The 23,633-nt window shown below is 55.5% G+C and overlaps 1 protein-coding gene across 2 annotated transcripts; it reads left to right on the forward strand.

Annotated features, from left to right (window-relative positions):
- The first annotated feature begins 5,929 nt into the window (after nt 1–5,929).
- LOC133342128 (ras-GEF domain-containing family member 1C-like) lies at nt 5,930–23,611 on the forward strand. 2 transcript variants are annotated; one of them, XR_009755091.1, is made up of 15 exons: nt 5,930–6,681; nt 7,077–7,210; nt 8,131–8,250; nt 10,802–10,939; nt 11,448–11,723; nt 12,490–12,576; nt 13,471–13,566; nt 14,283–14,385; nt 15,053–15,132; nt 15,705–15,800; nt 16,650–16,745; nt 18,134–18,260; nt 18,730–18,802; nt 19,939–21,278; nt 21,329–23,611. XR_009755091.1 is itself a non-coding variant. In XM_061551086.1 (14 exons), exons 1-14 carry the CDS (start codon nt 6,066–6,068, stop codon nt 19,952–19,954), a joined length of 2,058 nt encoding a protein of 685 aa, XP_061407070.1. In that variant the 5' UTR covers nt 5,930–6,065; the 3' UTR covers nt 19,955–23,611. The 2 variants fall into 2 exon arrangements, 1 of the variants encoding a protein (XP_061407070.1); XM_061551086.1 differs by having other exon boundaries at nt 19,939–23,611.
- Nucleotides 23,612–23,633: the final 22 nt, after the last annotated feature.

Raw genomic sequence — 23,633 nt, forward strand, 5'->3', positions numbered from 1 at the left:
CAAAGACCCCCGTGTAGCCTTAACAGACTGTTGGGGCAAGTGCTGTTAGTGCGCACTTATGAAGGCACAGTACACACATCCAACTTGGTTCTGCACTGAGTTTTTGCAAAATTCCAGATCTTTGAGTGTGGCAAGTTGTGTGGGTCAGTGCTACTGTATGTGGAGCAGAGGTCGCTTAAAGAAGACAGGATCTCAAGAGGTAGCTCTGTGGTGTCCGCTTTCTTCGGTCGTTCTCCATGGACCAGACCGTAACGTGTAAGAAGAAGGGATCTCACAGGTAGTTTTGTGATAGCCGCTTCATAGGGCCGTTCTTTGTGAACCAGAGCATCACTTGAAGAAGGGAAACTCGGAGATAGTTTTGTGATATCCTCTTCTGCGGGCCGTTCTGTGTGGACCAGTGTTATCAATCGACGGAGAACGGATCTCGGAGATAGCTCTGTGGTGTCCGCTTCCACGGGCCGTCATGTAACACGAAGTCGCGCCGCTCTGCGGGATTCCCGCCTGGATTTGTCGCCCGGTGAGGCCGCGACGCCCATCGTCTACTCTGAGTCGCATCGACGGGTCAAACGTGCTTGGGTGATTGCTCGGGTGCTACGTGTGTCGCACCGCGGCGATGAAATGTTCACTACCTCGCCAGGTATACAGGAGGTTGTGGGTTCGATCCCAACCCCGACGCCTGCTGTATATTTAGCGTTTGAGTGTTCACTCTCCCCGTGGTTGCGTGTATTTTTCTCCGGGTCCTCCGGTTTTTCCGTCCGCATTTACAATCGACGTGCGTTTAGAGTATTTGGCTGCTGTACATTTCCACGTCATGATTAGTCACTTCCTTGAGCTTTCATTTGTGGCCCGTCGCTTCTGAAACAGGACTACATAGCTGAGTTGGCCTTTACCTGGTAAAAAAATTATATTCGTTCAGTTTTAGCAACTGTGCAATCCATACACTAAATAATCAGTCCACCCTTGTAGACAAAAACAACCTGTCGCATTTGGTAACCGTGGCTCCGTCTCCCACCGGTGGGCGAGCGCTGCGACACGTTCCACCCCCTCGGACCGCCGCTCCGTTGTTATTCCCGACCGTCGTCCGATCGCCCCTTTCGCCTCAGCGGCGACGCGTCCGGCTCCAAGCCCTCCACGCTCGCCCTCCACGCTCGCTCTCCACGCTCGCCCTCCACGCTCGCCCTCCACGCTCGCCCTCCACGCTCGCCCTCCATGCTCTCCACGCTCGCCCTCCACGCTCGCCCTCCACGCTCGTCCTCCACGCTCGCCCTCCACGCTCGCCCTCCACGCTCGCTCTCCACGCTCGCCCTCCACGCTCGCTCGCTCTCCACGCTCGCTCTCCACGCCTCGCTCGCCCTCCACGCTCACCCTCCACGCTCGCTCGCTCTCCACGCTCGCTCTCCCACGCTCGCTCGCCCTCCACGCTCACCCTCCACGCTCGCTCGCTCTCCACGCTCGCTCGCTCTCCACGCTCGCCCTCCACGCTCGCCCTCCACGCTCGCCCTCCACGCTCGCCCTCCACGCTCGCCCTCCACGCTCGCCTTCCACGCTCGCCCTCCACGCTCGCCCTCCACGCTCGCCCTCCACGCTCGCCTTCCACGCTCGCTCTCCACGCTCGCTCTCCCCGCTCGCCCTCCACGCTCGCCCTCCACGCTCGCCCTCCACGCTCGCTCTCCACGCTCGCCCTCCATGCTCTCCCGCTCGCCCTCCCCGCTCGCTCTCCACGCTCGCCCTCCACGCTCGCCCTCCACGCTCGCTCTCCACGCTCGCCCTCCACGCTCGCTCTCCACGCTCGCCCTCCCACGCTCGCCCTCCACGCTCGCTCTCCACGCTCGCCCTCCACGCTCGCCCTCCACGCTCGCTCTCCACGCTCGCTCTCCACGCTCGCCCTCCACGCTCGCTCTCCACGCTCGCCCTCCACGCTCACCCTCCACGCCCTCCACGCTCGCCCTCCACGCTCGCCCTCCACGCTCGCCCTCCACGCTCGCCCTCCACGCTCGCCCTCCACGCTCGCCCTCCACGCTCGCTCTCCACGCTCGCTCTCCACGCTCGCCCTCCACGCTCGCCCTCCACGCTCGCCCTCCACGCTCGCCCTCCACGCTCGCCCCATGCTCTCCCCGCTCGCCCTCCCCGCTCGCTCTCCACGCTCGCCCTCCACGCTCGCCCTCCACGCTCGCTCTCCACGCTCGCCCTCCACGCTCGCTCTCCACGCTCGCCCTCCACGCTCGCCCTCCACGCTCGCTCTCCACGCTCGCCCTCCACGCTCGCCCTCCACGCTCGCTCTCCACGCTCGCCCTCCACGCTCGCTCTCCACGCTCGCTCTCCACGCTCGCTCTCCACGCTCGCCCTCCCCGCTCGCCCTCCCCGCTCGCTCTCCACGCTCGCTCTCCCCGCTCGCTCTCCCCGCTCGCCCTCCACGCTCGCCCTCCACGCTCGCCCTCCACGCTCGCCCTCCACGCTCGCCCTCCACGCTCGCCCTCCACGCTCGCTCTCCCCGATCACGTGGACGGTCGGCGTCGTTCTCCCGCTCGTTGGGGGGGTTTTGTTTCTCTTGTCCGAGCGCTCTTCCCCTTGCGGTCTCTCGCGGGGGGGGGGGGGGGGGGGGGGCGTCGCGTGTTACACAAACGGCCACGGTCACCCGCGACGGCTCTCAATGGAATTCCGAAGTGTGCCCAGCAGCAGCGGCGGCAGCAGCTGAGAGCGAGACAGAGATGCTGCATTCAGGATTTGACAACTGACAGCACTCAAGGGGGCACTCGGCGATGTTGAAATGTTGACTGTAGCGGCGCCGTCTCTGCCCACGCTGTCCACTCACGCTCACCTCATTCTGTAGGAATGTGCTGCTGATGGTGGTGGCGGCGGTGGTGCAGGTGATACTGTGTTGTGCAACTTTTAACTGCTGCTACTGACATGTGTGTGTGAGTATGCTGCTAAATGTGTCATAGTTTTTGTTCGCTGATGGTGATGTTAATGCTGCTGATGATGATTCTGATAGATGTGTAATAATCTTCATTCCTGCTGCTGCTGATGTTAATGCTGATGGTGTTACTGATGATGATTCCGCTAGATATGTAATACTCTACATTGCTGCTAATGATAATGATGCTGACGATGCTGACGATGCTGACAATGCTGACGATGCTGATGATGCTGCTGATCCTGATGGGTCTGATGCTGGCTGATGATGATCCATTTGATCATGATAATCCTGCCGATGAGGATGCTGGTGCAGCTGTCGATGCCGATGCCGATGATGATGGATGTGATCGTAACTATACCGCTGATGCTGGTGTGTGTGTGGGCGTGAGTCGCGTCTGCTGACAGGAACAGAGACATAACCCAAATAATATCTCTTAGGTGGAACTTGTGGGCGGTTTGTTGAATATCCCCGCACACTTGTAATCGCAGGAATTCCTCAGTGTGGGCATGCGCCCGCGTCGGTTGTTCATGTGGGCGAGTGTGTGCATGTGTTCGTGTGTGTGCATGTGTGTTAGTTTGTGTGACTGTACAAGTTTGTGTTTGTCCGTGTTATGTGAGCTTGCGAGTGTGTGCATCTGTATGACTCTGTGTATGTGCGAGCGTGTATATTTGTCAGTGCATGTGGATACACGTGAATGTGTGTGTCTAGATGTGTATGTATGTGTGTACATATGTATGCGTGTGTGTGTGTCTTTTTCTTTACAAAAGGATATACGGTTGTGTGTACAAATGTGTGTTAATATCAGCAGGAAGACAAAGGCGGCCTGGCGTGGTGCTGGCCACACCACTCCGTGGCAGCCTTAAGAGGTTTTTCGATAACACCACTTGCCCCAACAGCCTTGTGTAGGCTGCACGGGGGATCTTTGTGTGTGTGTGCGCATGTGTGTGTGTGTGTGTGCGCACAAACAGTACACGTGGATACTGACACAAACATAACTACACTCTGACTAACAAGCGCGCATTACGCTTGTTATTCTCCAGTGCGTGCAGGTAATTGTCTGTAAGCACAATAGCCGTGCGTGACTTGTGCCTCTTAGCCAATTGAAAACACACCCAACACATACACACACACACATCCACACACATACACACACACATCCACCAAAACACGACATGCACACCACAGCGCACACACATGTACGATAACATACACACGCATACATACATACATACATGTGTACACCTGCCCATGACAATACGAAGACACCCGTATCCACATACGCGCACACTTCAACTTACACACGCGCCAACCACAACACGCACGCATCCACCACATGCCAACTTAGACATGCCCATCAACGCACGCGTTTTGCACACACCCGCGACAACCCACACATCTGCACACACGCCCACACAACTCCACTCGCGCTTGTCAACAACAGTGCGCACATTATCTGTGCATTGCATTTGCAGTGGAGATCGTGACACATTAAAAACAACAACAACCGTCCTCCACCACTAAGTGGCGGTGATGTCACCACGTCGCTTTTGTCAGGCCAGGTGCATTTTGAGACCGCGTGACGTGTCAGAAGGCCCTCTGGTAGGAGGCCACGGGACAGACCCAGGTGCCATGGGTTGACTGGCTGAGATGGCTGGCAGATGCACCATCTGACGCACACACACACACTCGCACGCACACACACGTACGCAATCATAAGCTCACCAGTCATGTTTTTAGTCTTTGCACCGATTGCTGTTTGCTTCATTGCTGTGATTTTTTTTGCGTTTGTCTTTGTGGTGACCTCGGATACTCTTGCAAATGGGACTCATGTCTTGGTGTCATGAGTTCTCACCCTGGTCACACAGAATCAACCCGACTCTAATTTTTTATCACTTGCCCACCATCTCACTCACCCACCCATTCACATACTCACTATCATTCTTATCAAATGGAACTCCTATCCTGGTCTCTAGTTCTTACCCTGGTCACACAGAATCAAATGGGAACATTAACAAGGGGCGGTGGTGGTGGGGATGCTGTTGGTGGTGGTGGTGGAGCTGTTATTTATTGGTTGGGCTGTTGCGATGCTGTTGGTGTGGTTCTGGTGAATGTGTCGGTGGTGGTGATTGTTGTCGTGTTGGTGTGTCACGACGGTTGTGCAGTGTTGGTGGTGAGGGGTGCTGCTCATTGTGTCAAGGTTTACGTATGTATGTTGAACTTCTTTCACACCGTACGTTGCCAAATTGTTGATGTTGGCGGTGTTAGTGATGGTTCTGTTGGTAGGGTGCTCCTGGTAGTGCAATTATTGTTTATTGGTATGGTGTTGGTAGTGCTGATGGATGTAATTGGTATGATGTTGGTGGTGGTGTTGAGTGGTGGGTGAATGCATGATCTGGGTGAGAAAATTATTGGATAGGTGTGAGTGAGTGGTTTGATGGGTGGTGATTGGCTGGGTGAGTGGCTCACTGAGTAGCCGATTAAGCGCCTGGGATGAACGATGTCGTCGACGACGACGACAATGACGCCAATGCAAAAGTCTCGGCACTAACGATCTCGCCCCTTTCCAGCAGGACGGAACTATGCCTCACACGCTCGCACTGGCCACCATGCTCAACGGAAAATCCATCCGGCACGGCACCGCGGACGCCCCCGGGGTCCTGCGGCAACCGTCGTCTTTCCGCCGGTCCGTGGACCCCGGCACCACGCCGCTGCCGCCGACGCACCGGGACCGGCGCTCCCTAGACGGGATCCCGCGGCAGCCGCCGCTCCGGCGCGTGGCGGTCGACTCGCCCCCTGCTGCGGTAACGGTGGGAGGAGGAGGAGGGGGGGTCCTGACGGGGCAACAGGTGGTCGAGAAGCGCCCCGGCGTGGTCCGCCACCCGTCCATGAAGCGCCTGCTGGACTCGCGTGGGCTGCTCGCGATACAGAAATTCAGGCACGCGCGCGGAAAAGCCAAGGACGCCTCGCTCGGGGTCCTGCCGCAGCGGGCGGTGGAGGGACGGGGCCCTGTGGAGCCCATCATCACGGGAGGAGGACCCAGGAAGCAGCAGCAGAAAGTCAGGCACGTGGCGACGGGCAACGGGATGACCGTCCCCGTTGTAGCGGTCCCCGCCCACCCAGTGGACGTCGTGAAGACCCCCGCGGTGACATGGGGCATCCAAGGCTCCCGGGACGTGCTCCAACTGTCGACGGATGTAACGGACGGGCGAGCCGTGGATGCCCGCGTGGACTCCGAGGATCCGGCCGCTTCGACGGCGAAGTCGACGACTACGTCGGCGTCGTCGGCGGCGGCGACGACGTCGGCGTTAACGACGGCGACGGTGACGACGACGGTGACGACGTCGACGATGGCGGAAAAATTCCGACGCGAGAAGGGAAGGACGGCCGCGAGGGGGTCTTTGCGATCCATACACTGGGCAGACGGCCGTCCACAGCCAGGAGGTCTATAGACGCCTCGCTGGTGCTGATGACGCCGGCGTCGCAACCCAAGCACAGGCACGCGAGCGAGAACAGCAGGGACGCCCGCGATGGGGTCTTCGCGCACAGGTTTGACAGGCGCTCTCTGGACGACTTGGGCAGCGTGGCGCTGCAGGCCGACGGGCGACCCGCGGCGGGCGCCACGGACGCCCGCGGGTCCTTGAAGCGACGACCGAGCAGGCACTCGCGGGCAGCGGGGGAGGACAGTGATGGATGCCCCGGGGGGGTCCTGACGGCGCGCGAACCGTACAGGCACAGCAGCGTGGGCAGCCTCGGGGGCCTTGGCGGTGAGGTTTTGCAATTTAAAAAAATCTAAAATTACTCGTGAATAATGTTTTTTTTCATGTTCGGTAACATTTCCCACTGCATTAATTAGCAGTAATAACGTTACGAGCCTTGCATGAAAAGGCTTGCCATTGATCGCTGTTTTATTATTGCCAAGATTTGGGAGAAACTTTTTGATAACCATGGCCGCCTGTCCTCTGGCAGGTGAAAGATTATTTTAACGTCCGGTCGTTTTTATGAGAACCATAGATTTAGTTTGTTGTCCTTCCCCCGCACCTCCAATTAGCATGGTTGGCTACGTATGGTGCGCAAGAAGCTCAACATACGTGCTGCATACATCGTGATCCCGTGTCATGATCAACGTTTTGAGCCTTGTTGTGGGCGTGGGGTGTTGCAGATTCGGACAGGCACGCGAGCAGGAGTGAGCTGGACACCTCGGGGGAGCTGGTGTTCCAGGCTGGGGTCCTCGTGGGCGGCTACCTGCCAGCGCTCGTAGACAGACTGGTGCCGACGGGGGACTTCCCCACAGACGTGAGACATCGCCACCACCGACACCACCACCGACACCACCACCGACATCAGCACAACTGCCACCACCGACATCGGCACCACCAACATCGCCACCACTGCCACCACTAACACTGCCGACACCGCCATCACCAGCATCACGACCAACGCCATCACGAATAACATCACAAATGACATCACCACCAACATCATTGTCGCTGCCATTTTCCATATCGCCAGTAAATTTGACATCACGGACACAATCAACGACATCCCGTCACCATTGCCATCATCGACATAGAAGGCATCATCAACGTCACAAAGATAATCATTGATGTTATCATCGACATCGTCACTGTCATCATCTCCACCATGGACATTAACATCGTCACCACGACCATCATCATTGCCGTCAGCTCGTCATTTTCTCAGTCGCTCAGGAGAGTGATTTAATAGATGTCATGTGGTCATGGCTGTCTCTTACCTTGTGTTCGCCCATGTGTCCGTGTCTCCACGTATCTCCCTGTGTCTCCCCGTGTCCCTCCCGTGTCTCCCCCGTGTCCCTCCCATGTCTCCACCGTGTTCCTGCTGTGTCTCCTTGTGTCCCTCCTTGTCTCCCCTTGTCTCTCCTGTGTCTCCCCGTGTCTCCCCCGTGTCTCCCCCGTGTCTCCCCCGTGGCCCCCCGTGTCTCCCCCGTGTCCCTCCCATGTCTCCACCGTGTTCCTGCGGTGTCTCCCTGTGTCCCTCCTTGTCTCCCCTTGTCTCTCCTGTGTCCCTGTGTCTCCCCCGTGTCTCCCCGTGTCCCTCCCGTGTCCCTCCTTGTCTCCCCTCGTCTCTCCTGTGTCCCTGTGTCCCCCCCGTGTCTCCCCGTGTCTCCCCCGTGTCCCCCCGTGTCTCCCCCGTGTCTCCCCCGTGTCTCCCCCGTGTCTCCCCGGGCCCCGTAGAAGTCGCTTGCGTTCACCGTGCTGCTGTGTGGGCGTCTGTTTGCTGCGCCGCACGACCTCGCGGCGCTGCTGAGCGAGGCCAGCGACCGGCGGTGGCACTCGGAGGAGCTCGGAGACGAGGTGAGGGACGGCTCGTGCCGGCATGCGGTGCCAAGAACCCGTGCCGGTGCTGTGTACGGTGTGTGCCTGTGAGTGCATCCCTTTGTTTTTGTGTGTGCCTGTGCCTGTGTTTGTGTGCCTGTGTATATATCAAATATTGGAAGAGGTCATCCCCTGTGAGTGGCTGGCTGAGGTGCCATCTGTTGAGGAAGTACTGAAGGCGATCCGGAGTCTGAGACCAGGAAAGGCACCGGGCAGAGATGATCTCCCAAGCGAAATGCTGAGGGAGGGTGGCGTTTGTGCACAGACTGCCCTATATGACATCATAACAACAGTCTGGACCGTTGGACGGGTACCGCAGGATTGGAAGGATGCCCTGGTGGTCCCCCTTTTTAAGAAGGGGGACCGCACAGACTGTAGCAACTACAGGGGCATCTCACTCCTCAGTGTGCCGGGATAGGTCCTGGCAAGGATTATTCAACATCGCCTTGCTAGGCACGCTGAGGAGAGGCTTGCGGAACCCCAATGCGGTTTCAGGAAAGTGCGGTCCTGCACAGATGCCATATTTTCTGTCCGTCTGCTACAGCAGAGGTGTAGGGAATTCCAACAAGACCTACATCTCTGCTTTATTGACCTGGTCAAGGCCTATGATACCATCAGTAGGCCTGGGCTCTGGGTTGTTCTTCGTGCTTTCGGAGTCCCTGACCCTCTGCTCACGATCATTAAGGACCTTCGTGATGGTGAGCGGGCCCGGGTAAAACTACGTGGCTGGGAGTCGGAGCCTTTCCCTGTACACCTTGGGGTGCGACAGGGATGTCCTCTGGCTGCCACATTATTTAACATCTATTTCGACTGCGTAGTTCGTGAAGCCTTCAATAGCTGTACCGGGGGAATTTCCATTTAGTACAGATATAATGGGAGGCTGATCGACGCCCGGGTACGAACAAGGGATGGCTCCCTATTGGTCAACCACGTTATGTATGCCGATGATTTGGTAATAGCTGCTCATTCAGAAGAGGAGTTGTAGACGCTGCTGCTGAGACTGGAGCGTGGGGCCTTACCATCAGCACCACCAAAACTAAGCACCTGCCTCGGTATTGTGTACCATCGGACACTCCACCCCCACAACTCCCAATCGGTGATGGGGCAGTTGTGGAGAGAGTGGAGAGTTTCCCATACCTGGGCAGTGTGCTTATGACCGGCTCCAGTTTATCAGCAGAGGTCTCACTCCGAATCAGTCGAGCGGCAATATCTTTTCATCGGTTGCGTAACGCTGTGTGGAAGCTACCTGGTCTGTCGCTCTGCACGAAGCTTCAGGTCTTCTCAGCCACGGTCATTCCCTCCCTTCTCTACGCTTGCGAAACGTGGACCCCCCTAATGTTGCATCTTCGCCGGTTGGAAACATTTAGGCTGGTCTGCCTACGATCCATCCTGGGTTTAACCAGGCTGGATTATGTGAGTAGCTCACAAATCCTTGAAAGATCTGGACAAAGTCCCATCGGTGAGCTCCTCCAGCAGGCAAGGCTGCGTTGGCTGGGTCATGTAGCCCGCGTGCCCAGCCACTGCATGCCTAAACAGCTTTTGTTCGGCCGGATCGAGGGGGCTAAACGAGCGCGGCACGGGCTAGAGAAGAGATGGAGTTATGTGGTACAGGAGGACGTGGAGCTGAGTGGACTTGCCAATGACTGGTACCAGCGGTGTCAAGATCGGCCTCGGTGGACGAGGCTCGTGAAGGACGCTACTGGGCAGTTGGAGGCCGTCGCCCTCCAACAACAACGGAGGGCGGAGGAGCGACGCTCACAACAACGAACAGAGTGCCGGGTGACTAAAGCACAGCAAGTTGGTACAGTAGGGGGAACAGGTGGTGCATCAGCCAGTCATCTCGGTCATCTCGGTCAGTCGACCCGTGGCACCTGCTGGGTCTGCCCCGTGACCTCCTGCCAGCGAGCGTTCGACGCTTCACGTGGCCTCAGGGTGCACTTGGCCTGGCACAAGCGTCGTGGTGACGTCACCGCCACTTAGTGGCGAATGGCGGTTGTTGTTGTTGTTGTGTATGTATCCGTGTGTGTGGCCTGTGCCTGTGAGTGCATCCCTTTGTTTTTGTATGTGCCTGTGTGTGTGTGCCTTCGACACTTCACGTGGCCTCAAGGTGCACATGGCCTGGCACAGGCGTCGTGGTGACGTCACCGCCACTTAATGGCGAATGGCGGTTGTTGTTGTTGTGCCTGTGTATGTATCCGTGTGTGTGTGTGTGTGCATGTGCCCGCGTGTGTGTGTGGGGGGAGTGGTAGTGTAGCGATTGGCGTGCTGCGCTACGAACCTGGGTTCGATTCCCGCTCACGGTCAACACCGGTGACGAATATTTGAACCGGTCCTGGGCCTCCCCTAGGTCGACTCAGCCTCTAATGAGTACCTGTTGTGGTATGTAAACATTGCCACTGGGGAGACAAAGGTGGCTGGGCGTGGTGCTGGCCACCCACCCCCTTGTGTGCCATGCTGGCCTTCATAGGTGCTCGCTAACAGCACTTGCCCTAACAGTCGTCTTTGTGTGTGTGTGTGCCTGTGGGTGCAGGCTAAGCGGAGGAGGTTTGGCTGTCACATGTCCGAGCTGCTCTCCGAGTGGCGCGACACGTTCCCACGTGACTTTGAGGATCTGCGGGTCGCCCAGCTCCTCGCCGATGTCTCCCGCAGGGTCGTGGGTCATGCAGAGGTCACAGACGCTCCCACTCCCTAAACCTTAACCCTTAACCCAAACCCTTACCTCTAGCCCCTGCCACTAACCCCTCATGCTAGCCCCTAACTTTAGCCCATAGCTGGTGGGGCTGGTTTTGGCCAGCCACCTCCTCGTGTGGTGTACCAACCTTCATAGGTGCTCGCTAACAGCACTTGCCCCAACAGTCTGTTCAGCCTATAAGGCGGAACTTTGTCTTTGGTGTTGGTGGTGGTTGTGATCGTGGATGTGTTAGCGATTGTGATTGTGGTAGTGGTGTTGGTGGTTTGTGGTTCTGGTGGTGGTTGTGGTTGTGTTAGCGGTTGTGGTTCTGGTGGTGGTTTTTATCGGGGTTGGTGATTGTGGTTCTCCATCTCGGTTGCCGTGGTAGCGACCGTGCGTCTCGACCACCGTCTCTTGCTCGCAGCGGTTCCTCTGGTTCTGTTGGCGGCGCTGTGCCGCATCACTGCGGTTCTGACACCGCATCCCCCCACCGCCCGCCCCGCAGGAGGCTGACGGATTCCACGTCCCTCTCGGATGTCCCCCTGCGCCCCCCACGCCGGGCCTGCCGTGGGAGGTCCCTTCCCTTGACCGGCTCTCTCTCCACTGCATCGCTGCGCCGGATTCCGTGTCCTCAGGATCGTCGGCGTCATCGGCGGAGCCGACCGCCGCCAAGGGGGGTGCGGCGGGGGCGGCCTCGCTGGGCCTCTGTGGGACCTGGGACCTGGCGGCCACCTGCGCCGACCCCTACACCCTCGCGCAGCAGCTGACGGACATCGAGCTGGTAAGCTTTCGCTTCTGAGTTTTGCGGTTGTTTGACGTCGCGAGCTTGAGAGACAGCCGCGGCTTTAGAGGGGGGGGGAGGCCTTCATCCAGCAGTGGAGTGACCATGGCTGATGATGATGTGGTGGTAGTGGTAGTGGTTCTGATGGTGGTTGTCGTAGCAGTCGTGGTGGTGGTTGCGGTTGTGGTTCTGATTGTGGTAGTTGTGGTATCAGTCGTGGTTCTGGTGGTGGGTGGTGGTAGTACCAGTTGGGGTTTATTGGTCGAGGATAAACTAGTGGCGCAGCATAACCACCCACAGCTGCCCCATCCACATCGTTGCTTGCGAGCGCCATGCGTCACCCTCTTGTGATGTGTCACGTTCATCCCAATCGTGCGAGAATGTCGGTGTTATGTGTGTGTCCCGGGAATTCACGATTGTAATAACCAATCGCATCCACGCAAATGCGTCACGTGGCAATGAAATTGAAAAGCAGATGGACGCCTGCAACTGGTTGCACGATTTGCTCGCAAACGGTTGCGCGGGCTACTCGCAACCAGTTGCAGAGACATTCACGCATAAGAGGTTCACTTGCATGCAACGGATCGCTCAGGTGTGGACAAACGCTATCGTTTTGCAATAATGGTGTTCATACCGCAGAGTTTAAATAATACATTATATCCTGACCCTGGGATTAAAATTCTACATGGAGTCAAAATACCGCATGCTCTAACCGGCGTTAATAGGCGCTCGCTAATGGGTCGTGTCGGCTTGGGTACGCACGCAGGAGCGCATGAACGACATTGGCCCCGAGGAGTTCATGCAGGCCATCATGGCGGCCACCAGCAGCAGCAAGCAGGCGGACGGCGAGGAGGTGAGTGTGTGTGCATGTGTGCGTGAGTGTGTGTGAGTGTGTGTGAGTGCGTGTGTGTGTGTGCGTGGAGCGGTAGTGTAGTGGTTGTTGTGCTGAGAAACCGAGTTCGATTCCCACTCACGGCTAACACCGGTGACGATTATCTGAACCGGTCCTGGGCCCTCCCCTATGTCGACTCGGCCTCCAATTAATACCTGATGCGGTGTGTAAGCATCATCACGAGGGAGATAAAGGCTACCGGGCATGGTTCTTACCACCCACCCCATCGTGTGCCGTTTCGGCCTTCATAGGTGCTCGCTAACAGCACTTGCCCCTACAGTCTGTTATGGCTATACGGGGGATCTTTATCTTTGTTTGTATGCAATACCGCCGTGGATGGCATTGCACTGTGCTACGAACTAAGCTACTCGAATTCGATTCCCGCTCACGGCCAACAACACCGGTGACGGTTAATCTGAACCGGTCCTGGGCCTCCCCTAGGCTGAGAGCCGGTGAGCTGGGAGAGTCGTCAATTGGCACGTGGTTAAGCGCTGGTGCACGTGGCAGTTTCATTTGTTTTTGCTCTGTTGGGTCGTGGAGGGTTCCCACGACACAAATTTCCACATTTAGAAACAACGTCGCGCGTTTGAGTCTTCTGTCCGCTGCTATAAATGTCCACGTGATGATCCACTATATAGCTCAATGGGCCTTACCTGGTCAACAAAAATAAAAGTAGTAAAGAGTAATAGTTTATTTGGACGCGTCAGTACGTGGCCAAACGAAATCGCCCGTGAATTGTCATCGATTTCATCCAATTTTAGAAAACGCAAAAAAAAACTACAAATAAACGACCGGTTGGCGAGTAGCTGTTGTTGTTGTTTTTGTCGTGTGCGTGCGTGCGTGGGTGGGCTGCAGAATAAGGGCCCTCCCAAAGTGCAGAGCCCCCCACTGGAGGTCTACGTGGACTGGTTCAACCGCCTCACATACCTGGTGGCCACCGAGATTTGCGTGGTGGGTGTCTTACCCAGAATTCCCTCCGTGCAATTAAGTGTGTCCTCGCACGCTTACACAGGTGTGTGTGTGTGTACGTGGCACGATTGGCTACGTACGGTGCAAAAGAAGTTCAACATACATGCGTCACGGGACAGATCCAGGTGCCATGGGTTGATTGCCTGAGATGACTGAAGGCAGATGGCACCACCTGTGTACGGGGGAGCGATAGTGTAGAAGTTGCTGCTCTCCGAACCGGGCGACCGGAGTTCGATTCTCGCTCATGGCCAACACCAGTGACGATTCTATGAACCGGTCCTCGGCCTCCCCTAGGTCGACAGTGCCTCAAATGAGTACTTGGTGCGGTGTGTAAACATCGCCACGAGGCTGGGCATGGTGCTGGCTATCCACCCCCTCGTGTGCCGTGGCGTCCTTAATAGGTGCTCGCTAACAGCACTTGCCCCATTGGTCTGTAGATTACACGGGGAAACTTTGTCTTTCTGTGCTAAAAAAAAAAAACCACTTGGCAGGACCCTCCTGGAAATGAGCCGTGAGACTCGGTGAGCCTTTCCTGGGTGAACAAGCGGGATCGTAAAGATCAGAACACAAATGTCCAATACATGTCTGTATGTTTGGTGTACGTTTGCAGGCCACGTGCGCTAACAGCACTTGGCCCAGCAGGCTTGTTTCAAGGCTTTACCTGGTGGGGGGTGCTTTGTCTGTGTGCGCTCGTGCAGCCCGGCAAGAAGAAGCAGCGCGCGCGAGTGATGGAGTTCTTCATCGACGTCGCCCGCGAATGCCTCAACCTCGGGAACTTCAACTCGCTCATGGCCATCATCAGTGAGCCACTCGCACAAAACATGCCAAGATCCCCCGTGTGTAGCCCTTGCAGGCTGTCGGGGAAAGTGTTGTGAGCAGGCAGCACCCTTCGAAGGCTGACACAGAGCACCTGCTCGGGGGCGGTGTGGCCAGAACCACACCCGGCCGCCTTTGTCTCCCCATTGCTGAAGTTTTTACCCACTGCACCGGGTCATCATTTGAGGCCGAGTCGACCTACAGGAGGCCCAGGACCGGTTCAGATAATCCTCATTGGTGTTGGTGGCCGTGAGGGCAAATTGAACGCTGGTCGGTGGGCGCGTGGCGCAGCGCGCTAACCACTGCGCCACCACTCCCCAAACACGCAACAACAACAGCCGTTCGCCACTAAGGGGCGGTGACGTCACCACGACGCTTGTGCCAGGTCAGGTGCACTTGAGGCCATGCAAAGTGTCAAAGCCTCGCTAGCAGGTGACACCTCCGATTAGCACGGTCGGCTATGTACGGCGCAAAATGAGTTCAACATGAATACAGCACGGGGCAGACCCAGGTGCCATGGGGTTGACTGTCTGAGATGACTGGCAGATGTGTGCCACCTGTGCTTCCCACTGTGCCAACTTGCGCCATGCTCACACAGCCACGAAGCCATCCAATATCACGTGTCCCCCCCCCCCCCGCCGCCGTGTTGCAGCCGGGATGAACATGAGTCCTGTGGCACGACTCAAGAAGACCTGGTCCCACGTGAACACCGACAAATTCCAGATCCTTGAGGTGAGATCCCCACGTGACCCCACATGACCCCCAAGGTTTCACGTTACCGCTCGCCGTCTCTCGCCGTAACCGTGGTGACGATGTTACCGAATACCCTCCTCTTTCACCTCTTTCCCATCTGTGCATGCACGTGTGTGTGTGTTGTGCATCTGCACGCATGCGTGTGTGTGTGCGTGCTTTTGCACGTGTGTGTGTGTGTGTTTTGTGCATCTGTACATGTGTGTGTGTGTGCGTGCTTTTGCATGTGTATGTGTGTGAGGGGAACGGTGGCGTAGTGGTTAGCGCGCTGCACTACGAACTCGACGACCCGAGTTCGATTCCCGCTTACGATCAACACCATTGACGATTATCTGAACCAGTCCTGGGCCTCCCCTAGATCGACTCGGCCTTAAATGAGTACTTGGTGTGGTGTGTAAGCATTTCCACTGGGGAGACAAGGGCGGCCGGGCATGGTGTTGGCCACCCACCCCTTCGCATGCTGTGCTGGCCTTCGTAGGTGCTCGCTAACAGCACTTGCCACAAACATCTATTAAAGCTACAGGGGTGGGGGGTCTTTGTCTCTGTGTGTGCAGCACCACATGGACCCCACGAGCAACTTCTGTAATTACCGCACCGCCCTACGCGCCGCCGCTCAGCGCGCACACGCGGCACAGAGCGACCGTGAGAAGGTGAGCGAGCGAGTGTGTGGGTCAGTGGGATGAGTTAGGGTCATGTAGCTGTCTGGCCTATGGCTCCACACAAAGCTCTGGGTCTTCTCAACCACCGTTATGCCCTCCCTTCCCTATCCCTATGAAACTTGGAACCCTTTAATGGAACATCTGTGCCGGCTTAAAAGATTCCGGCTGGCTACGATCCATCCTCGGTTTAACCAGGCTGGATTACGTTTGAGGAGCTGACAAATCCTTGAGAGATCGAGACACAGTCCCTTCAATGAGCTCCTCTTGCAGGCAAGGCTGCGTTGGCTAGGTAACGTAGCCCACATGCCAGCCACCGCATGCCCAATCCGCTTCTGTTTGGCCAGATATAGGGGGCTAAATGGACACAGCACAGGCGGAAGAAGAGATGGACTGATGTGGTACAGGAGGACATTGAGCTGAGTAGAATTGCCGAAGACCTGCGCCGGTGGTGTCAAGATTGGTCTCTATGGAGGAGGCTCGTGAAAGACGCTACTTGGCATTGGAGGCAGTCACCCTCTAACAACAACGGAGGGCAAAAGAGCGACGCTCAACAACAATGAGCGGAGCGCCGGGCAGCTAAAACGTAGCAAGTTGACACAGTTGGTGCCTCTGCCAGTCATCTCAGCCAGTCATCCCATGGCACCTGGGTCTGTCCTGTGACATCCTGCCAGCAGCAAGCCTCCCACACACTTCGAGTGCACTGGGTCTGGCACAAGATCTGTGGTGACGTCACCGCCACCTGCATTTGTGCCGCACTGCCTTTCACAGGCGCTCGTTCACAGCACTTGTCGCAATAGTTTGAGTAGGCTAAGTGGGGGATCTTTGTCTGTCTTGGTTCAGATCGTGATCCCGTTCTTCAGCCTCCTCCTCAAGGATATTTACTTCCTCAACGAGTCAAGTCCCAGCATGCTGCCCAGCGGGCACCTCAATGTGGAGGTGACCAGTCCACCTCGCCACTCACCCACCCACTCGCTCACCCACCACCTCACCCAAGGTGTCACCCACCAACTCACTCACCCACTCACCCACCCACTCGCTCACCCACCACCTCACCCAAGGTGTCACCCACCCACTCACTCACCCACTCACCCACCCACTCGCTCACCCACCACCTCGCCCAAGGTGTCACCCACCAACTCACTCACCCACTCGCCCACCCACTCGCTCACCCACCACCTCACCCAAGGTGTCACCCACCCACCAATTCACTCACCCACTTGCTCACCCACCACCTCACCCAAGGTGTCACTCACCCACCCACCCACTCTCCCACCGACTCATCCATCCATCGACCCATCCATTGACTCATCTACCCACTCATCCACCCACTCGCTCACCCACCACCTCACCCAAGGTGTCACCCACCAACCCACTCACCCACTCACCCACCCACTCGCTCACCCACCACCTCACCCAAGGTGTCACCCACCCACTCACCCACCCACTCGCTCATCCACCACCTCACCCAAGGTGTCACCCACCCACCCACTCACCCACTCGCTCACCCACCACCTCACCCAAGGTGTCACCCACCCACCCACTCTCCCACCGACTCATCCATCCATCGACTCATCCATCGACTCATCCACCCACTCACCCACCCACCAACTCATTCAACTAGCCACTCACTCACTTACGCAGCCACTCATCCATTCATCCACACATTTACCTGCTTACCCGCCTGACTGTGTGGCTCTGTGGTCGACTCAGCCTCAAATGAGTACCCAGTACGATGTCTAATCATGGTGCTGGCCACCTACCCCTTCCTGTGCTATGCCGGCCTTCATAGGTGCTCGCTAACAGCACTTGCCCCAACAGTCTGTTAAAGGCTAGACGGGGATGTTTGTGATTTAAAGCTTTCATGACTGCAGGGATTCGTATTCTTGGGTCTTTCGGTAAAGTCACGTAGAAGGGAAATAATAAAATAATAAAAATATTAAACAATTAAAATTTTCACGACGTTTCGACTGCAACACAAGCAATCATCATCAGGTGTGGAATCCACAGCAATAACTTTTTGGGATTTCACACCTGATGATGATTGCTTGTTGCAGTCGAAACGTCGTGAGAATTTTAATTGTTTTATATTTTTATTATTTTATTATTTCCCTTCTACATGACTATACCGTAAGAACCAAGAATGTGGGGATGTTTGTGTTTGTTGCATGTCTGTGTGTGGAACTGGGATGATTTGCAATGACCATGTCCACTTGACCTGTGGAACTGCTCATGTAAAGACACTCCTCCCCTCATCCTCTCACCTCGTATCTCCCCCTCCTCTCCACTGCCCTCTCCTGCCCGCCCGTGGTGTGGTGGTTGAGTAGAAGCTGCAGGAGCTGACGAGGCAGGTACGCGAGTTCGTGACGTGGCGACGCGCGCGCTGCCCGTACCCGTCCGTGCCCAGCGTGCGGGACTACCTGCAGCACGCGCCCGTCTACCACAGCGAGGAGGGTGAGCCACTCGCCCACCCGCCTGCTCACCCACTCGCTCACTCGCCCGTTCACCCACTCGCTCATCCACCCGCTCGCCCGCTCACACACTCGCTCACTCGCCCGTTCATCCACTCGCTCATCCACCCGCTCACACACTCGCTTGCTCACTCGCCCGTTCACCCACTCGCTCATCCACCCGCTCGCCCGCTCACACACTCGCTTCCTCACCCGCTCACTCATCCACTCACTCGCTCACGACCTCCAGCGCAAACCCGTTCAGAATGTGCTGTGTTTTGAGCTCCATGTATGATATGTCATGCTCACCGTGTGTCGTCATGTGTATGTGTGTGCGCGCGCATGTGGGTTGTGTGCCTGTGTGTCATAACCATTGTCTTTGTTCCTCTGCTTTGTGTGTGTCGTGCGTGTGTGTGTGCGCTGTGCGTCGTGCGTGTGCGCTTGCGTCGACACGGCGTGCATTGCACCCCCAGCTCTGCAGGTGGCGTCGTACGAGAGCGAGAGTCCCGAGAACCAGACGGAGAAAGAACGACTCAAATCCCTCCGGTGCGTATGGCTCTCCTCGTTCACACTCGCACACTCACGCACTCATACTCACACTCTTGTACTCCCACTCGTACACGCCCACACACTCATACTCACAAACACTCCCACACACTTGCACACACACACTCGTACTCGCACACAAAGACAAAGATCCCCCGTATAGCCTATAACAGACTGTTGTGGCAGGTGCTGTCAGCGAGCACCTATGAAGGCCAGAACGGCACACGCCCGGCCACCTTTGTCTCCCCAGTGGCGATGTTTACACACTATACAAGGTACTCATTTGAAGCTGAGTAGACCTAGAGGGGAGGCCCAGGACAGGTTCAGATAATCGTGACTGATTTTGGCCGTGAGCGGGAATCGAACTCTGGTCACCAGGTTCGTAGCGCAGCGCGCTAAACACTGCACAACCGCTCCCCACTCGCACACACACACTCACACACATACACTCGTACATACACTCGTACACACACTCGTCCTCACACTCATACTCGCACACACTCTCACACACTTACACTCGCACACATACACTCGTACACACTCGTTCTCACACTCATACTCGCACACACTCTCACACACATACACACTCTCACACACATACACACGCACACATACACTCGTACACACACTCGTCCTCATACTCGCACACTCACACTCATGCACTAGTACACTCGTATTCACACGTTCATACGCGCACTCGTACTCACACTCGCGTACGCGGGCGATGATTCAGTCATCATCTCGTGTTGCTCCAAGGCCCGGTTCCGATGATGCCATGAGCCCTGTCCTAGTGAACACCCTGATAAGGGAGCCAACTCCCTCCCGGCTCCCCAAGTGGGTCCTTCTCACGACGTGGCTCCTGCATTTCACGCGTTGTTTACTTTTCCATTTCACGAGCGTGTTCCTGTCGAGCGATTAGGGGTGATGGTTTCTGGAGAGGCACTAGAAGAGCCTCGCGCTGTTGACTGACGCGACGTCGCTTCCGAGTCTCCCCGCTTTGTCGTGGGGAGACAAAGTGGGACGGCCGTCGCCACACCACCACCGTGGATGCTGCTACTGTACTTGCTAATGGCGCTTGCCACAACTGTCTGCGTAACTATACGGTGGCGGGGGGCTTTGTCTTTGTGCCGACACAGGTCCATGCTGACGTAAAGACGCGAGGATTTCACCGTCGGCTCGGGAGGAGCCCTCGCAGCAACGCCGGTGGCGCGCACCGCAGCCAACCCCGTGCCACCACTGCACCACCGCGTGCGTGCGTGTAATCGTGTGTGTTTGTAGGGAGTGGTGGCGCAGCGGTTAATGTGCACTGCTTGATGGACCCATCTACGAACCGAGTTCGATTCACGCTCGCGGCCACCAACATCGCTGATGAATATCCGACCTGGTCCTGGGCCCTCCCCTAGGTTAACTCGGCCCTAAATGAGAACCTGGTGCTTTCTAACAGCACTTGCCCCAACAGACTGTTGAAGTGTATATGGGGGGGGGGGGGGGGGCTTTGTCTTTGCGTATAGGCAAGTAGTTGGCACAGTGTCCTATCAACCCAAAGGCCTCGGTTTGGTCCCAGGCCGCCTGGCTTGTGCGACCCTTCGCTCGACTTTGCCTAAAATGATTCTGCCTGCAGTAGCGTTCCGACGTCGGCGGTGGGGGGAGGCGATGGCGGTCAGGGTGCGTGTGTGTCGCGTGTAATGTGCCACGTCAGCCTTAATGGGTGCTCACTAATTGGGCAACCTGCAAAACAGTGTCCAGGCTTTGAAGGGGGGTCTCTGCATTGCCGTGTGTGGGCGGTGGGTGCATGTGCACGCGTGTATGCGTGAGTGTGAGTTTTTGCGAGTGTGTGTGTGTAGTTGTGTGTGAATATGATGGCTCCTACAGTCTGTTCAGCTATGGCGGGGGGGGGGAATGTTTGCCTTTGGATGTGTAATGCTATGCGCATTATTGCATACGTTTGTATGGGTGTGTATGAGTGAGTATTTAGGTGTATGTGTTATGTATGGATGTCTTTGTATGAGTGTATATGATTGTGGTGTTTTTGTATAGATGCAAGTGTGTATGAGTGCACGTGTGTGTTTGATTGTGTGTAGGTGTGCACGTGTTTTATATCATGAGTATGAGTGTGTATAAGCGCATGTTTGTATAGGTGTGTGTGTGAGTGCGTGTGTAGGTGTGTGTGTTTGTATGAGCGTGTGTTTGTGTAGGTGTGAGTGTGGATAGGGGGTGTGTGTGTGTATGAGTGCGTGTGTTTGCGTAGTTGTGAGTGTATATAGGTGTGTGTGAGTGCGTGTGTATAGGTGTGTGTGTGTGTATGTGTGTAGGTGTGAGGGTGTATAGGTGTGTGTGTGTATGAGTGCGTGTGTTTGTGTAGGTGTGAGTGTGTATAGGTGTGTGTGTATGAGTGTGTGTATAGGTGTGTGTGTATGAGTGTGTGTGTAGGTGTGAGTGTATAGGTGTGTGTGTATGAGTGCATGTGTTTGTGTAGGTGTGAGTGTATATAGGTGTGTGTGTGTGTATGAGTGCGTGTGTGTGTAGGTGTGAGTGTGTATAGGTGTGTGTGAGTGTGTGTGCTGGGCAGGAACGGCGCTCTATTTTATAACGAGAGGGTGGAAACAAGCAAAAATATTCTTTTTAAAAGAACATTTCCCAAAAAAAAATTCAGAAAACGGACGACGCGTGTAAATGTACCGGTAGATTTTTATTTCTGTAAGATAACACGAAACTGGAACGATGGTCGAGAAATGGCAGCTTTCACGATGAATTGCGAGACAACCATTGAGTTTGTTAGTTTGTACTTTATGCTGTAATTACTACTGTCACCGATGGGAGGGGGAGGGGGGGGTCCTGACAATCCTGATGTGTGGGCAGGCAGACCGAGCGAGCAAGGCGGTGTGGCTATGCCGTGAGGGGTGTGGCCAGAGGCTTGGTAGACACGCCCTCTATTGTGCAGCAGCTCTTCGCTCAGATGTGGACAAAGCAGTCGCGGCAGGAGGCGATTTTTAATTTGCGCGATTTTTGGGGTGTCGGATCTGCTCCCGCGACTGCTCGCTCGGATGTGGACCCGGGTATGGGGTTGGGGGGGCCCTTATAAGCCCACCCAGACGGGCCCCCCACTCCTCAACGGGAACCTCGCCCCCCCCCCCCCATGACTGTACCGCCCAGCGGGGCGGAACTGTTTACATTATCCGCACGCGTCAGAGCATTGGTGTCGGTGTGAGATGGCGTTTTGACCCCCACGTCATGTTGACCACCGGGATCGCAATACGATGTATTATTTAACCCCCTTCCCCCCCCCCCAGTCAGTTTGTGCCATTCGAGCTTTAATAATGTAATGTTGAGAATTTGCGAGTGCGGGGGAGATGGGATGGAGCCCAATTTCTATCATTTGTAACCGAGACTTCGATATATGTTGAACTTTTTTTCTCGCTGTACGTACCCAAACGTGCTAATCGTAGGTGCGGGGGAAGGACAACAAACTAAACACAACAAGCTGTTCTAAAGAAATTAGTTTTCAAAAAAAATGGGAAAGTGTTCTGTTACCTCCCCGCGGGGTCCTCCTGATTTCTTTAGCGTCAAAATCCCATCTCACACCTGTGCTAGGTAGGGTTGCCGTGGTATTGCAATGCGTGCCTGCGTTTGAATTATCTTGGCAAACAATGCGTTACTTGCCCACACTAAATACGGACGTGAAAAGACGACAGTTAAAGTGTGAGATGAATAGCTATTGCCCATGGTCAAATTAGTGATTTGCCAAACATCTTTCGGAGTAATTGGGGTTATTGGCGGCGAAGTGGTGTCGCTGTTTTGGCTAATTTAGTTATTTCGTTGTACCGAGTTTGACAGCTGTGAGCGCTACGGATCGTAAGAGTGGCAATCATTATTATGAGACGCGTGGCGAGGCGAGCGAGCTGCAATTGAAGAACTCTTCAGTAAACCTTTATTCGTACTTGTTCAGCAAAAATTTTTGTAAAAGCTTTTTTAAAAACACGCTTTAATTAAATGAACCGTACTAGTAATGGAATAACTCCACGACTCCACGAAGTGGCCCCGAGGCTTGCCATAACGTAAGGGGCCGTGGTGATTTACAGCCAACGTTAGTTGAGCGTGGACAATTAGACCCAAGGTGAAACATAACATATAAAAAGATTGTTAAAATATGTTTTATGATAGAATATAGTATTGTCATCAGTATGCCATACGTATACCAAGTTTGCAGTCGATACCACATTGGGAAGTGGGTTCAAATGGAGTTACAATATTTGAGGATACGACAACAACAACAGACAGAGTGAGTTAATAGAAAGTGTGTAATAACAAAGACAAGAACGCAAAATACACTTATAGATTCATGGCTAATTGATCACAAACACCATCGTCGTGACGACATTGTACGTATGGTGTAAGCGGATATCAAGGCAACCCTCGTTGACACCTGAATTTTTACAGTTTTTTCTCACTTGCTGTTTTTCGATACGTGTGTATGTGCGTGTGGGGAGCAGTGGCACAGTGGTTAGCGCACTGCGCTACAAACCCCAGCGATCCGAGTTCGATTCCTACTCGAAGTCAATACCAGTGGGCAAGTAATATCAGAGCCAGTCCTGGGTCCTTCCCTAGGTCAGCTTGTCCTTAAAATGAGTACCCAATGCAGAGGGTGTGTTTAAACATCAGCACTGGGTAGACAAAGGTGGCCAGGCAGAGTGTTAAGCCACACCATCATCCCCTTGTGCGCTAACAGCACTTGCCCCAACAGCCTGTGGAGGCTAATTGGGGGGTCGTTGTGTGTGCGTGTCTGTGTGTACGAGTCTCAGGTACATCATGGTACTGATAAAACTTCACACCC

This window comes from Lethenteron reissneri, chromosome 2 (genome assembly GCF_015708825.2).
Source record: "Lethenteron reissneri isolate LAM-NWPU_2019-01 chromosome 2, ASM1570882v1, whole genome shotgun sequence".
Classification (NCBI taxonomy): domain Eukaryota; kingdom Metazoa; phylum Chordata; class Hyperoartia; order Petromyzontiformes; family Petromyzontidae; genus Lethenteron; species Lethenteron reissneri.